The sequence below is a fragment of the Eublepharis macularius genome, chromosome 1 (assembly GCF_028583425.1).
Source record: "Eublepharis macularius isolate TG4126 chromosome 1, MPM_Emac_v1.0, whole genome shotgun sequence".
Classification (NCBI taxonomy): Eukaryota; Metazoa; Chordata; class Lepidosauria; order Squamata; family Eublepharidae; genus Eublepharis; species Eublepharis macularius.
The window spans coordinates 115,280,499-115,296,302 of record NC_072790.1 but is presented as its reverse complement, the minus strand read 5'-3'; the positions used below and the strand labels follow the sequence as shown (position 1 = coordinate 115,296,302).

The 15,804-nt window shown below is 43.5% G+C and overlaps 1 protein-coding gene across 1 annotated transcript in view; it reads left to right on the top strand.

Annotated features, from left to right (window-relative positions):
* MOXD1 (monooxygenase DBH like 1) overlaps positions 1-15,804 on the top strand; it is a 75,017-nt gene that overhangs the window by 15,188 nt on the left and 44,025 nt on the right. Inside the window, exons 2-4 of the mRNA XM_054975333.1 lie at positions 2,335-2,481; positions 3,671-3,838; positions 3,958-4,041. Of these exons, the coding sequence (XP_054831308.1) occupies positions 2,335-2,481; positions 3,671-3,838; positions 3,958-4,041 (399 nt within the window). The remainder of the gene's footprint in view (positions 1-2,334; positions 2,482-3,670; positions 3,839-3,957; positions 4,042-15,804) is intronic.

The following is a 15,804-nucleotide window of genomic DNA, read 5'->3' as shown; positions in this document are numbered from 1 at the left end:
TTCATCATCAATTCCTTCATCTGTAGGAAATTATACACCACATCTTTTATGATCGTAAAATCAACTTAACATGTGTTGCTTCAATTTCCAAATAGTTTCCTGTGAAAGACATCAAATTATTTGGCTCTACCCACCAGCTTATAGTTGCTTTTACTACATTTCTTCAAAAAATGCCAATTTAGGCAATGTTGGTACCACAGAACATGTAAAACTTGGTTCTAGTAAAAGTAGCCTAAACACAGATGAGCTGCACATAAATACTTATGATGACTAGTACTTATGTTCCCAGGGAGCCTAGACTTTAAGATATGGGATAGTTTTTCCCAGCAAATTTGACCCATGTCCTGCTTCCCAAACATGAGAGGAAACTAGCCCTCTCCCACTCTCTTCCTCTGTCATCAGAAGGATTCAAAGGCCTAGTGTATGTTATTTTCAGCTAACATGGTTGTTGCTGCCACTGTAGATCCCACACACAGTTCCAGGTCATGTGGCTCCCTCTCTTGCCAGTATTGTTTGAATGGATTGCATGGTTACCTACCAAGCCAGCAAAACCTCTGATTGCCAAAGAGCATGTCTTCGTGCTAAGGGCTGGTGATAAATATATTGCCCAGAGTAGTGTAGAAGCTACTAGGGTGGCAAGAACAACCAAGTCTCTTGAAGTAACAAACTAGGATTAATTTTGCCTCACAAAAAGGGGTGTGTATGTATGTGTGAAAAAACTGGGTTGAAAATAGAACTACAAGCTATCTCAGTGCCTTGGAATACTTAAAGGGGAAGTCTCAATTTCTGAGCAAGGAAATAAGTGTATAAAGGACTTTGAAAACTAACAAGGAAAATATGACTATATTGCCATTCTAGATCCTAAGCTAATGGCAAGGCTTTTGGAATGAGCAACATAAGGATTGTGGTGTCCTGGGAAAGAGGGAGGGGAGTCAGAGAGCCAGCTGCATGTTATGGCAAAGGATTCAGAGGTGAGGAGGTTAATGATACTACATTACAAAAGCTACTTATGCATTATATCACTTTTGCAGTGTTGAGGACTGAGGATACTCTTTTCTCCAAAAGCAAATAATCTGTTTCTCCAAAACAAAACAACAACACTAAAACATCCCTGTGATTTGCCATGTGAAGAGTAAACGACAATATCATATTCCTGTTTAAATTCCCACCCACCCACCCCAAAAATAAATGAATTTGCCTATTCCTGAAGTCTAAGTACACAAACTCAGAAGTAAGTTTCATGAAAATCAATCTAAAATCCAATTAAACTAAGTTCAAATTAAGGTATTACTACATTTTTTGATGGAAACATGCATTCAAGAAGAGAACTCTAACTCTGGGTATAATAATAATGCTGTTTCAGCATTTCTTCAACTCTATATTGGATTAATGTTACATCTTTGTAAACTTGAGTTTATTTACCCTACGGCATTGTTTATGAAATTGTCCTTGATAGTGACTCTATTACTTTCACACTGTGTAATCTGCCTTGAGTCTCAGTGAGAAAGGCGGACCATAAATGCCATACATACATACATTCAGGACAACTTAACACCCACTCAGAGCAGTTTACAAAGTATGCTATTATTATCCCCACAACAATCACCCTGTGAGATGGGTGAGGCAGAGGCTGTTTCCACACGTCTTCTCCCCCTCCCGAAAAATGTAGCAAAACTTATGGAACGACGCGCCTTCATGGTGCGATTTCCCGACATGACTTTGCTTCGTGGCACGATGATGTCAGAAAACGCGCCATGAAGCGAATTCATGATGGAAAATCGTGCTATGAAGGCACGCCGTTCCGTAAGTTTTGCGCCATTTTTCGGGAGGGGGGGGGGACGTGTGGAAATGGCCTGAGACAGCTCTGGAGAGCTGTGACTGACTCAAGGTCACCCAGCTAGCTTCAAGTGGAGGAGTGGGGAATCAAACCCAGTTCTCCATATTAGCGTGCCAGTGCTCTTAACCACTACACCAAACTATATTGAGTAATATAAATAGACACCACGCATACAAAGTAGCTATTTTGAGGAGAGAGATTTCTCCTGTCTTTCTTGAAATCTACTCATATTTGGAGTGTGACAGTACAGGCAAATTTGGTCAGTTGTCTTTCTTTTACCTCTCATTTTATTAGGTATTTGAATAAATAATATACATAGTGAAAATATATTTTCTACTTTTATGAAATTTCCATTTTTATTATGCTAAAAGATTTTTTTTGAAAACTATGGCTTTTAAACTTTTTATATTTCTCAGTAAAAGTGAAGAAAAGTTTTTTTTAAAAAAAGGACATTTTAAAAAACAGCAGGATGATGTTTTCGTTTTTGCCTTCAACAGGATTATTTTACAGATGCAGACAGAACATTGAAGAAGGACTCTCAGCAGGACTACCACCTGGAGTATGCCATGGAAAATAATACCCATACAGTATTAGTTTTCAGCCGGAAACTTCACACTTGTGACATCAATGACAAAAGTATAACGGTAATTTCATCATAAATCACCTTGAGGAGAGAAAAATTAATCAAATCAAAATTGAGTAAATAAAACAAGCTGTTAAAAATAAAACTATGCCTCTCATGCTCAAGTCTGCATTAATTGTTATGCTAAATATGCCGTAATATCTGCTGAATTGGTACATCTGCTGATGTATAATTGAGTGAACATCTCTAAATGGTGACTGGCCAGTGTATCTGTTCTGCTCCTTCTGTAAGGCTTCTTTAAGATTCCTTACCACTTTAACAGTGTTTTTTAAAAAAATTATAACGTGTGTGTGTGTGTGGGGGGGGAGAAATTCCATTTCCCTCTCCTCTCTTCGCCACTAGTTCTGCCTGCCCTACAGTAACCCCCATGGGTTTTGGTTCCCCCCTTTCCACTTCTGGCTCATACATCTTCCCTGGCCTTGCTGACACCAGGTAACTTCCTCTTCTGCCTCCTGCTGGCCATCACTATTGCAATCTTCTCATTTTGGCTGTCAGGTTATCACTGGGTTTTGCCTACCATTTCAGGTAGTCTGTGCAGCCCTTCGGCAGTTCGGTTTTGTGTGTGATGGCTATGCAGATATGACAGGTGAGGAATATGGAGTAAGGCTTTGGTGCCATTTAACCTTCATATTAATCTTTTTTCCAAAAATCCTTCAAACTTGGGAATTCCTGGAGGATGATGTATTTATTTAGATTTTATCCTTCCTTTTGTCCCCAACCCCTCAAAGTGGCTTACAATAAAACATAAAAAAGCACAAGTTCAAAATGTAAAATAACTAAAAGAATATAATAATAACATTTGCTTTATATACCGCCCTTCAGGACTTAATGTCCACTCAGAGCAGTTTACAAAGTATGTCATTATTATCCCCACAACAAACACCCTGTGAGGTGAGTGGGGCTGAAAGAGCTCCAGAGAGCTGTGACTAGCCCAAGGTCATCCAGCTGGCTTCAAGAGGAGGAGTGGGGAATCAAACCCGGCTCTCCAGATTAGAGTCCCGTGCTCTTAACCACTACACCAAACTGCAATGATACATTAACATTGCTCATAAAACTAAAATTAAGGGCAGCGACAGTGCAATGCCTTTTTGGAAAGGAAACAGTGGCTGATACTTAAAGATGCAAAAGTTCATCTGCTTAACTGTAATGCTAGGCTTAACTTTTCTCTTACACCTAATTGCATTTTCCAGGAAAGCACAGTGAGAGTGATATGGGCATATCATGACAAAGACTTCAGAGAAACAGGTCAAAATTATCATGGTTCAAATCGGGGAACAAAGAGTCTGCGTTTACTGAATCCTGAGAAAACTGCTATTATCTCTCCCTCCTTGCTGTACTTCGACCTGACAAACCAAGACGTAAGTTACTTTGGATTTTACTTTTATTGAATATTAGTGCAAGATAGATAGACTTCTTATATAACTATGGGGAACAAAAATCAAACTTTTATATTAGCTTTTCTTTTTTATTAAGACAGGTGCCTATACCAGACAAAGACACAACATACTGGTGCCAAATGTTTAAGATACCAACAGTTCGTGGAAAACATCATGTCATAAAGGTATGCCATTTAGTTGTCTAGCTTCATGTTGTCTTGTTTTTGCTGTAGTTCTTGGTACTTGTAGACAAGATATTAAAGATAGTGACAGTCGTTGAGGAACAGGAACATATTATCGCTTGCTAAAAAACAACATTTTCCATTAGCTTTGGTTGCAGGTGAGTGCTAAGTGGGGGAGGAGAGCGGGGAGGGGGCACGGTGACAAAAACACACAGACACAGTGCTGGAGGTAAAGAAGGCCACAACTTTATTGAGATTACAGCTCAGTGAGTGAAGGTGCACATAGGGCATGGATCCAAGCATTGGCTGACTTGCTCACACACCCTCAGACCCCTGCCATGGAATGACAGCCCAACCATGGGATGACAGCCAGTGGGATACCACGTGGGTATACACCCCTGTGTGAAACATCCCCTGCCACCTGGGAGTGAGGCGGACTGACAGCCCCCGACTGGGCATGCACCGGCCATTCCTCACTCCCTAGACCTCTTATGGGGATCCCCATAATAGGGAAACTGAGCCTGAGGGTCCTGTTTCCCCCCAAACGGATCAATGCCCAATGCCAATCCACAGCCTACTACAAAGTTTTGATGAGGGAGGGTTGGGTGGGATGCCGCCACGAGCCAAGTGCTGAGAGGTGGGAGCAAACCTCCAGACTAGGGGCCCCCACCGGATGACCTGGGCATGCACCCCTGGTCATTCCCCATCCCTCACAACAGGGCGGCTGCCATGCCGTCTCCCCATCCGCCTTCCCCTCATCACCAACAAACCAGCCCCCCAATGAATCTGGGAGCTGTTGCTTCTGTCTTATTCACTGCTAAAGATCTTTAAAACATTTCAACCTGCATAAGTCAAATAAGGAGTTTAATTTATTGTACAAAGAGAAAATATAAACTAAGCCCCTAAATTTGTGTGAAAAGTTGGAACTTTGAAAGTTTCCATTGAAATAGGAATTCAGTTTTCCCCCCAGATTTATGCACCAGTTGATTCCCAGAAGGGTTCAGAGCACAGAACAATGCACTGTTTTATAAGATTATAACAAACCCAATAACACAGAACATCAAAACACTCCCTAAAATCATTTAATAAAAATGCTTAATATGCTGAAGTAACTGAATATATTGAACATTGATCAGCCAATTTCAACCATCCAGTCAATAACAGTGCAATCCTAAGCACAGTTACACCCTTCTAAGGTTGTTGATGTCAATGGGCATAGAAGGGTATAGCTTTGTTTAGCATTGCAGTGAAAACCCTTAAAGTAAAACATTTTACAATCCTAGTTGGGAGTTAGTCCTCCACAAAATTTGTAATTAGAACTGGCCATTGGCTCTTGCCCTCTGTCTCATGTCTAGTGGCAAGCAACATCAGAACATCAAACCAGAACATGCTGCAATCAGCAGAAGGTTCAGAACTGAGGTTTAGCCTGAGGTTCAGAACACTGAGAATGGACCACAGTCAGCCCAAGAGGAGATGTACTATTTGGCATTCACAAACAACACCTCCAGGGTAGATTGCATTTCCCTCTGAACCACAAATGGAAGCAGTCTGCCTCTGGTGTCTCATGTGCCTGGATATACGTGTGTCAAGGGGATGTGGATGAGTTGCTGCCTTTGAGAGGAAAGAGGGAGATACATGAATGGAGAAAGGTGTGGGATTACCTGAAGTTCCTCAGCTTTCGAAGAGCTGCCTCTGAATCACAACATAGAGTCATTTGTCAAATGAATTTCATTTGCTCTGTGGATTTTTTTTTCTGACGTAAAGAACAAGTTTGGTGTAGTGGTTAAGAGTGTGGGACTCTAATCTGGAGAGCCGGGTTTGATTCCCCACTCTTCCACTTGTAGCCAGCTGGGTGACCTTGGGCTAGTCGCTCTCTCAGCCCCACCCACCTCACAGGGTGTTTTGTTGTGGGGATAATAATAACATACTTTGTAAACTGCTCTGAGTGGGCATTGAGTTGTCCTGAAGAGCAGTATATAAATTGAATGTTGTTGTTGTTGTTGTTGTTGTTGTTGTTGTTGTTGTTGTTGTTGTTGTTGTTGTTATAAAAGGGTGACAGATAAGTGAATGAAGGGGTCATCCACTTACCTGTCCAGCCAGAAGTTATGACCACTTCCGATCTTTCTCTCAATCAGGGGAACCCTAGTAATTTTTCTGATCACCCATCAAGCCTAAAAGTGCTGCTGCTGACTGCCAGATTGGTTCACAACCAAGCATCCCTCATCCATGATTTAATACTGTATGAGGCTGACCTTGTAGGTATGGAGACCTGGGTGGGTGAGAATGGAGAGGATGGCACGGTCACAGATGGCTCTGTCATAGTTTTGCCCCCCCCCCTCTGAGGTTTTCTTGTACAGAATCATCCTAAACTTGAAATGAATATTACCATGTACAAGTGACAGCACATTACCATGCCTATTCTGTAGCAGTGATGGTGGGAAACTGAGCCCACCTCTCCACCATCTCTCAATACTGATGGCATTTGGGCCAGTTATTTATCCACTATCAATGTGGCTGCATAATGCTATCCAGCTGAACTTTTCTGGGCTGTGAGGGGTATCTTATCTCAGGCTCCTAAGTAGGTTGACCCAGAAAATATGCAAGGTCCACTGTGACTCTTTTGTGATGCATTTTTGAACTAAAAACACTTGCATCCACTGCAACTTTATTCAGTTCCATCTCAGGATGCTGTTGGAGCACGGTCAGATCCTAGTTGCGTGGATGAATTTCAGTCGGTGAGGGCTCATGAAGTGGACAAACTGCTTTGTGCAGCCTACCATGTCTAAACTTGCCCCTTGCCATTCATGGATGTTTTCAAGCTGGCCTAGTTTGGTCAATTGGTTCTAAGAGGTAATACACACATCTCTGTGGGAGGGTATCATTCCATCAGCCTTGAAAGACGTGGCTGTGAGACCCATCCTAAAGAAGGTGCATGAGGACCCCAACGACCTATACAACTACTTCACATAGGCCAAAATTCTATTCTTGGGCAAGGTGCTTGAACAAGTGGTGGCTGCACAACTTCAAGCCATCTTGGAGGAGATAGATTATCCGGACCCATTTGTGCTGGAATGCAGGCGGGGAGTCTGCCTCAAGCTTCTCTAAGAGTCCGGAGTATAACCAAGCCGACCGGGGAGCAAGCAGGGAGTGTAGTCCAGGGAGCTGAATTCAAAGGTCAGAGCCAAGAGAGCAGTCAGAGCAGAGCTGGGTTGCAGTACAGCCAGGCAGGTCTGTGCGCAGGTGCGTCTGCAATGAGGGGAAGGGCGTCCTGGCTTAAGAGCAATCACCTCCAGGGCAGTGCTGCATCTTGTTAAGCCTCAAGGTCACTACGCTGCTGTTTGAGTGCCTGAAGCCTTGCACTTCGTCTCCTTTCCTGTGCAGCAAGACGCTGCCGCACCCTACGCTGCCTTTCAGGCTCAGGGGAGCTTGGTGGGGATGTTGCCCTGGTCTCAACTGCTGGTGCAGGTAGGGGAACAGCCTCTGTCTCTGAGTCTGCCCTGGATTCCTCCGCCTGCTCTGGCAAGGGTTCCTGCTGTTCCCCTCCCTGCTGGTCTTCCAAGCGGCTGACTCTGGAGGGGCTTGGCATACTCTCTCCCCTGTCATCCTCCCTGAGGTCTTCATCCTCTGAGGACTCAGAGCCCACGGCACCATTTCAATCTTGATTCAGCTTGGTTGCCCTGATCAACAGACTCTGCTGGGAGAATGTGTATCTAATGATTCTCATTGACCTTCATTTCCATTAAATCTGATATCCTTCTGGAGTAGCTGGCTGGAGTGTACTATGCTTTGGTGGTTCCACTCTTACTTGCCTGACTGATTCCAGAAGGTGGTGGTGTGGGAGAGCTGCCCAGCCCTATGGCATTTATGCTATTTATTACTTCCTTGAGCCAATTTCCCTCATCTTCATATAATACAATACTTTTTCATGTTGCCTCTCAACTTCTCTCTCGCGCGCTCTCTCTTCTGCTGTGCCATTTTAGCTAATTCTTTATCCTCCTCATTCTTAGTTTTTTCTTTCTCTGCTACAATTTTTGCCAGTTCAACTTTCATTTTCATAATTTCTACCTCCTGATTAGGATTCCCCTCAGCAGATGTTTCCTCTCCCTTACTTCCAAGTGCCTCTTGCAGTCCATGTGGTGGTTCCATTGCTGACAGTAATTTTGTGGTAATTCCTCAAAAATGTATAAAATAGATTCTTATTTTGGTTTGTATCTGTGACAGGACAAACTAGTTGTGGGTTTTATTTTTGTATTGTGGACATACCTTCGTCCTTAGACAGCAGAAATGGCACCAGAGTCATTTTTTACCTCTGAAAAATAACTAGTTTATTTATTTTAGAGGGGAAAGATCAGGTAAAACCAGGGGTTGAAAATTTATGAGGTAATTCAACCAATATATCTCTGAGGTAAAATCAGAACATGCACAGATTGCAGAGTGGTAAACTGCAGTATTGCCACCCAAGCTCTGCTCACAATGTGAGTTAGATCCTGATGGAAGCCGGGTTCAGGTAGCTGGCTCAAGGTTGACTCAGCCTTCCATCCTTCCGAGGTCGGTAAAATGAGTACCCAGTTTCCTGGGAGTAAAGTGTAGATTACTGGGGAAGGCAATGGCAAACCACCCCGTAACAAAAAATCTGCTAAGAAAACATCGTGATGTGATGTCTCCCCCATGGGTCAGTAATGACTCGGTGCTTGCACAGGGGACTACCTTTACCTTTATACTCTCCACAAATACTTAAATGCTTGTTTTGAGGCTTTTCTTCCCTTGGTTTTCTCCAAACACACTAATACACTTTCCTTTAGCATTCTCTGTCCCTTTTGGAGTTAGGAATGCTGGTACCCACTTTTTAGTACTCCTATCTCTGTCTCTCTAAACACCAGTGCTCCCCAATCCCCTTCTCTTCACACACCAGTGCTTTCCTTCAGTTGTTAACTAAGAGCTAAACTACACAAGACGAATAGCCAGGAAGTGTAGTTTGAATTTCACCTCTCTCTATAGAACCAGAAAAGAACTCACATGAACTCACATCGCAAATAGTTTGTTATTTAGATTTTATACCCCACTTTTCTCCCCTGTGAAAACCCAAAGCAGCTTGTAACGTGTTCATTTATCCTCACAACAAACCTGTAAGGTAGGTTAGACTGAGGTACAGTGGCTGGCCCAAGATCAGAAAGCCTCAATGAAGTGAGGATTTCAACTTTGGTCTCCCAGGTCCTAGTCTGAGACTATAAACACTATACCATCCTGCCTGTCTTTCTTTAGGTGCTGGTTTTCCATGACGTATATAAGACCTCTGTCTGTGCTGCTCCTCTCACTACATGCATGCAGCTAACCTTATACTCTAAGAAAGAAAGGGAGAATAAAGGGAGTCAAGGACAGCAGCTACAGACTCTTCAACTGCAAGGAAGAGCTGACTTACATATCTTTTTCAGAGTATTCCCATATGTTTTTCATAAACATGTAAGCATGGAACTTATGTTCTCCCTTGTATCCTCACAATGGGTATTTAAATATATTGCTTTGCAAGTTTATCAATAAACAGAAGAATACCCCCAAAAATCCTTCCTAGGGGCAGATGGGAATATTAAAACATCCCTGGAGCAAGCTAGGCCAAAAAACCCTTTACATTATTATCCCAATCAAAGACTACGAGCGGGACCACAAGTGACGCCTGACACAGGTTGGACACTAGTCAGCTTCCCTCAGGTTTTGATGGGAAATGTAGGCATCCTGGTCTTGCAGCTTGACTCTCTGACTGCTGTCCAATGGACTTTTCAACTGTCACTTGTCCAACATTCCGCCAAGCTGCCTACATTTCCCATCAAAACTTGAGGGAAGCTGGCAAGTGTCCAACCTGTGTCAGACGTCACTTGTGGTCCCGCTCTACATGTGAATTTCCTTTCCTTTTCCATTTCACTCCATTTGCAAGGATTATGAAATTTCACACAAGTTGAGATCAGAGGTTTATTCACTTTTCCTGCGGGAGTCAATAATGTGTCCTTAGGTCTGCATATATGTTTTATGACTAGATATGCCTTGTTGGCATAACAGATGTCAGAAGCACTTCTTATATATATTTTTGCTTATATATAGAAGTGATGCCTTAAATATTCTAAAATACAGTGTGATGTAGAAGATAGCATTGGACTTGGATCTGGGAGACCCAGATTTGAATCCTGACTTTGCCGTGGAAGCTTGCTGGGTGACTTTGGCCCAGTTACACACTCTCCGCCTAACATATTTCAGAGGGTTGTGAGGTAAAATGAAGGAGAGGAGAACAATGTAAGCTACTTTGGGTCTCCACTAGGGAGAAAGTCAGGGTACAAATGTAGTAAGCAAGTAAAATATTAGAAAACAGCTTATGTATTATATATGCTAATTTTCTGAAATAGTAGAGCATACATACTGAAAAATAAAGTTAATAATTTTTCCTACATTTTTGTTAAATAGCCACAACTGAAAATTAGAAAGATTCTGTGTTTTTGGATTTCTAATTCAATGAGCAAAATAAGCAATGAACAAAGAACATAAAGTACTTGGGATTTTTAAAGTAGATATTGAAGAAGGAATTCTACTTTGTTTGTGAGACTACAAAGCCACAGAGGAAGGAGATCCAATGTGTTTTCTCCTGAGAAAGGACAGGATAAAAAATGTACTAAATATATAAACAGACGTTGCATTTGTCAATTCTGTTTCCCTCTTCTGTCACAGTTTGTGCTTTGGAGTGTCTATTTCTGATGACTGACCCAAAGGTTAGAGAACTGTTTCAAAGACAAAGCAGGGGGGAATGAAGTTTAGAAAGACTTGAAAGGAAAGGTTGTAGGGCTATTTCACTTGGAGCTGACATAAAGGGCGTCCTGGTGCTTGTGTTTGAGCCTCTCTTGAGCACGTAAGATAGGATGGTGGATTGAGCATGAGGCAAAATGCCGAGAAGCAATAGGACAAAGACTTCAGATACCACATGCCTTGGTAATGGCTCTAAATGAACCATTCTTCAAAAGTAGAAAGCAACAACTACATCATGCACTGAAATGCATGTGGTTAACCTTGTGGTTAAAGAAAGGGACATTGTTGTACAGATGGGCTGGTTTAATAAAGAACACTGAAAACTTGTTGTTAAGAAAGATATCTACATTTTATCACAAAGCCATTCCTTAGTTTCACTAATACTCTGTTTCTAAATCCCTCCTCATTCTCACTTTGCGTTAATTTTTACAGAAGATTTTTCATAAATACATTTGCATTGATATGACATCTCTAATATGGATGTGCGTAGACACTTCTTGTATTCTGAATGTATGTGTTTATTGTTACAATTCAAGATCAGAAATCAGAATCAAAGTCATTGCCAGACATATACATTAAATGCATGTCATAAATATATAAAATACAATAAGAATAAAATATAGTTCATAATTAAAGTTTGCTAGAGCAAAGCCATGTTCTTCTGCCTAATTAAGCATGCCAGGTGCAAAATCTAGCTATTTTAAAAGAGTTTTCATTACAGTGATCACCAAGAAGGAGTGAAATATAAAACTGATTTGATCTACCAGAATAATTGTATAAAAGTGGAGAAAAATATATACATTCCTTTTTTATTTTTTATTTTATTACCTACATTAACTAACAATACAGAGGGAAAGAAGGGGGGCAGGGGAAGGAAAGAAAAAAAAACAGCAACATATAACAACACTACACTACAAATAATGCTTTCCCTTCATACTGCCATTATTCAAAAATTAAAACTTTGTAAGATATTGATGGAGTGGTTGACCTTGCAAAATACAGATTACAATCCAAATTAAGTCTTCCTCCCCCCCCTGGGCCTCGGACGCAGTTCTCTCTGAGCAACTGCAACCGCAGTGCTCGTTCCCTCCCCCCCCCTTCAGACTTCAAATCCTTTTCTTCTTGCTTGGTGTCTTGCTGAAATTCTTGATTTTTGTCCTCAAAATCCCTTAGTTGATCTTCTGATGTTATCTTGTAAGCTTGATCTTTGTAACTAAACCAGATACCTTCCGGAAATAGCCATTTATACTTTATTCCACGTTCCCTCAGAAGAGCTGTGAACTTTTTATACTTAAATCTTCTTTTCCGAACTAAAAATGGAACGTCCTTCAGTATCTTAACTTTATTACCCAGAAAGTCCAGATCCACATTGTATGAGTTGTATAGGATAGTGTCTCGGATCCTCTTAGATGAAAAAACGATGATGATCTCGCGAGGCAGCTGACGCTTCGTTGCATATTTTGAAGAAGCCCGACGGACTTCCAAAGTGGTGCTTTTTACCTCTTCTTTAGTTGCCCTCGCGGGTATCGCCAATAGTTCCGAGGCCAGATCCCATAAATCCTCATTTTCCTCCTCTTTCACATTCTGGATGCGCAAAATTGTCTGTGTTCGTTCCACTTGTAGCCTGATCAGCTGGTTCTCCACCAGCTTTAACTCTTTATTCGTTGCCCTCACAAGTGACGCATTTTCCCGAGCAGACTTCTCTGCCCCCCCCCCGTTGCTTCCTTAATGGTTTTCACTTCGCTCTCAATTAAGCCCACCCTTTGATCTGTTTCATTCAGCTTGTCAACAAAGGGCTTTATGGCTTCGATAACCGACCTCTTCACCAAGTCCTCGAGCGACTCTCCTTTCCCCTGCAGGGCAGCCGAGATTGACATGCCCAAAGCGGGACTCTGCTTTTTCGCTGCCATTTTAGGGGGGGTAACCGCCGACCAAATTCTGAAACTCAGCGAGGGGGAAGAACGAGCCTTCTTAGCTTCAGATCCCACCACTCCTTTGCGTGTGCTTGTAATAACAGAAGGGATTCGCTTACTTACAGGCTTCCACCTAGATCTGCTCTTTGCCGTTTTCCATGGCCCGGCAGCACTCGAGGTGCTGCGCATGTCTGCCAGCCTCCATAGGAACAAACGGGCAATTTACCCCCTGCATCAATTTCAGGGGGCTCTTCCCGCCGCGTTCCGGACCATGCCTCCCTCACTGGGAGTTCTGGGGGCTAATCTTCGCAGATCAGCCGCCCGGTCAGGCTGCTCGGGCGCTTCCTCTCGGACCTGCGGAGAGGAGCGTCCGACATGGCCGAGAAAACGAAACCGAATCCAAAAATATATACATTCCAAATACTTCTTGTACTCTTTGCTGCATCAATTGGAAATCCCTCATGTGCATGATTTTCCTTCATAGAAGAGGAGGGATTATATATTTAGCTCAGTGGCATATTGCAGATTTAAATCAAAAAATGACGCAGTTTTCTGACCACCAAACACGAGTAAAAACACAGATGCTGAAGATAACTCCAGTTAAAATCATATTCAAGCTCTTGTCATTTTGTTTTGTTTTCTGTTCTCATTCTGTTTTTAAAAAACCCCTTAATTATTACAACATTGGCAGCAGGTAATTATTTTATGGAGGCTGAGACCAATTCCAAGGACAATCAGCAGATCCACAGCAGAGAAAAAGAAACATAGCAGATAACGTAAGAAAGTGATTCAGACTAGAGATGGGCACGATCCAAAAAAAAATACTGATTAAGCCGTTCGTCGATGCGGGTCGCTGCCGAACCCAGGCCACCGATTCTAACCGATCAAGTCCCATTTCCAATCCAGAATCGGGAAGGCCAAAGCGGGAGGGCGTCCCACTGTTTCTAGTGATATAGGAATGGTGGCTGGTGGCAGCGGCCGCCAGGCCCGGCGGGCAGGGGGAGGCGGCGATGAGCCACCTCCCTTCAGGGAGGAAGGGGACATTCACACACACACACACAATTAGAGTAGAGGGGGAGAAAGTTTTTAACCCGGCAACGAGCCGCCTCCCCTCAGGGGGGGGACATTCCCAGGGCCGGATCTACGGTTGCCAGCGCCCAGGGCAACCGTAGTCAGGCTCTTGCGTGCGCGCGCTCCTGGGTCGCTCCCCTCCCCACCCATGCAGCAAGCTGGCTGTCCCGGTGCGCTGCGGAGCTGGCGGCAGTGCGAGTGGCTCAGTGGCTGCCTGCACCATTCACCTGCCCCACAAGACAAGGGGCGGCCGGCTTGCCTGCGCGCCCCTTGTCCTGGGGAAAGGCGAATGGCGCAGGCGGCCTCTCAGCCTCCCGCGCTGCCTTTTGCCTTGCCCCAGGACAAAGGGTGGCCGGCTTGCCCACGCGCCCCTTGTCCTGGGGAAAGACGAACGGTGCAGGCAGCCTCCCAGCCACCCGCACTGCCTTTTGCCTTTCCTTTGTGCCCATGGCTTCAGAACACCCCCTTCCCCCTCCCTCCTCTGGGTTGCTGCTCCGTGGTTGGAAGGAAGTCTGCTGATCAAGGAAAGCTGGGCTTCCATTCATGTTTTGAGGTCGACAGAAGGAGGGCAAACACGACTCATTCCCCTGGCTCCGTTGCCCCGGGAATAAATTACTGGCGCCAGAGTGTCTGCAATGCTGAACAGAAACCGATATATTCGATCAAGTCCTAAACAAGCAAACCCCTGACTGCTGGATCGGTTGCCGTGGACGGAACCGATTAGCTGAGTCATGATGGTGCAAACGCCAAAATCGGGTTTTTTTTGAAATCGTAATTCAGATCATGCCCATGTCTAATTCAGACATTCCCAATGTAGCTAATTTATACACAGCATTTGGAAGCAAGTAACCAGCATAGTTATGTAAGACCATATGACATGTAAACATGTTTAAATTTTCCTAAAGTTTCTGCAGTCCTTAATAACAACAACAGCAACAACATTTGATTTATATACCGCCCTTCAGGATGACTTAACGCCCACTCAGAGCAGTTTACAAAGTATGTCATCATTATCCCCACAACAAAACACCCTGTGAGGTGGGTGGGGCTGAGAGAGCTCCTAGAAGCTGTGACTGACCCAAAGTCACCCAGCTGGCTTCAAGTGGAGGAGTGGGAATCAAACTCGGTTCTCCAGATTAGAGTCCCGTGCTCTTAACCGCTACACCAAACTGGCTCTCATGCCCATGCTTTCCCATGCCTACTTGGAAGTTAACCTCATTGAACTTTCTTCCAAGTAAGCATGCACACTGTTGGATTGCAGGTGAGCCCAAACTTGTGATCCTTGGTCAGGAATGTTAAAATTATAGATGTAAAAAAAATTATCAATATTGACATTGATCTTTTGATATAAACAGGAAAAGTGGTTATTATAAACACAGAAGATGTTTTCTCATATTTTACTTACTTGCTTCATTTGTACTCTGCCTTTCTCCCCAATGGGGACCCAAAGCAGCTTACATTATTGTTTTCTCCTCTATTTTATCCTCACAACAACCCTGTGAGGTAGGTTGGACTGAATCATAAGCCCAAGGTCACTTAAAGAATGTAAGCGGTTGGCCAGCCTCCACCATTTTAATAGCCATTTGAATGTGGTTGCTTGTGATATTGCATATGCTTTCACACACCCCAGCAGCTACCAATCAAGGTGATCAACCCTTTTGTCAAACCATTGGAGCCTTTGTTCTAATGGCTAGGTGGGCTCTTCCACCTCAGGCCACATTTTACCTATAAGGGCAGGGCCCTGGCCTCATTCAAATCGTGCACGCTTCCTGAGTCCAAGCACTGCTCCCTTAGGGTCACTTCCCTAACCCTCTCTCTCTTTGTACTCGCTTCTGGATCCATAAGAGCTGTTCCCTTGAGGTTTGCCCAAGCCTCTTGCTCCCCTAGCCAAGGATGCTGGCGTTCAAAGCTACTCTCTTCTCCCGTGGACTGGACCCCCCTCTTCAGGATAGGTAGATATATTTGCTCCCTCTCTCTATTCCCAATCTCTGACTAA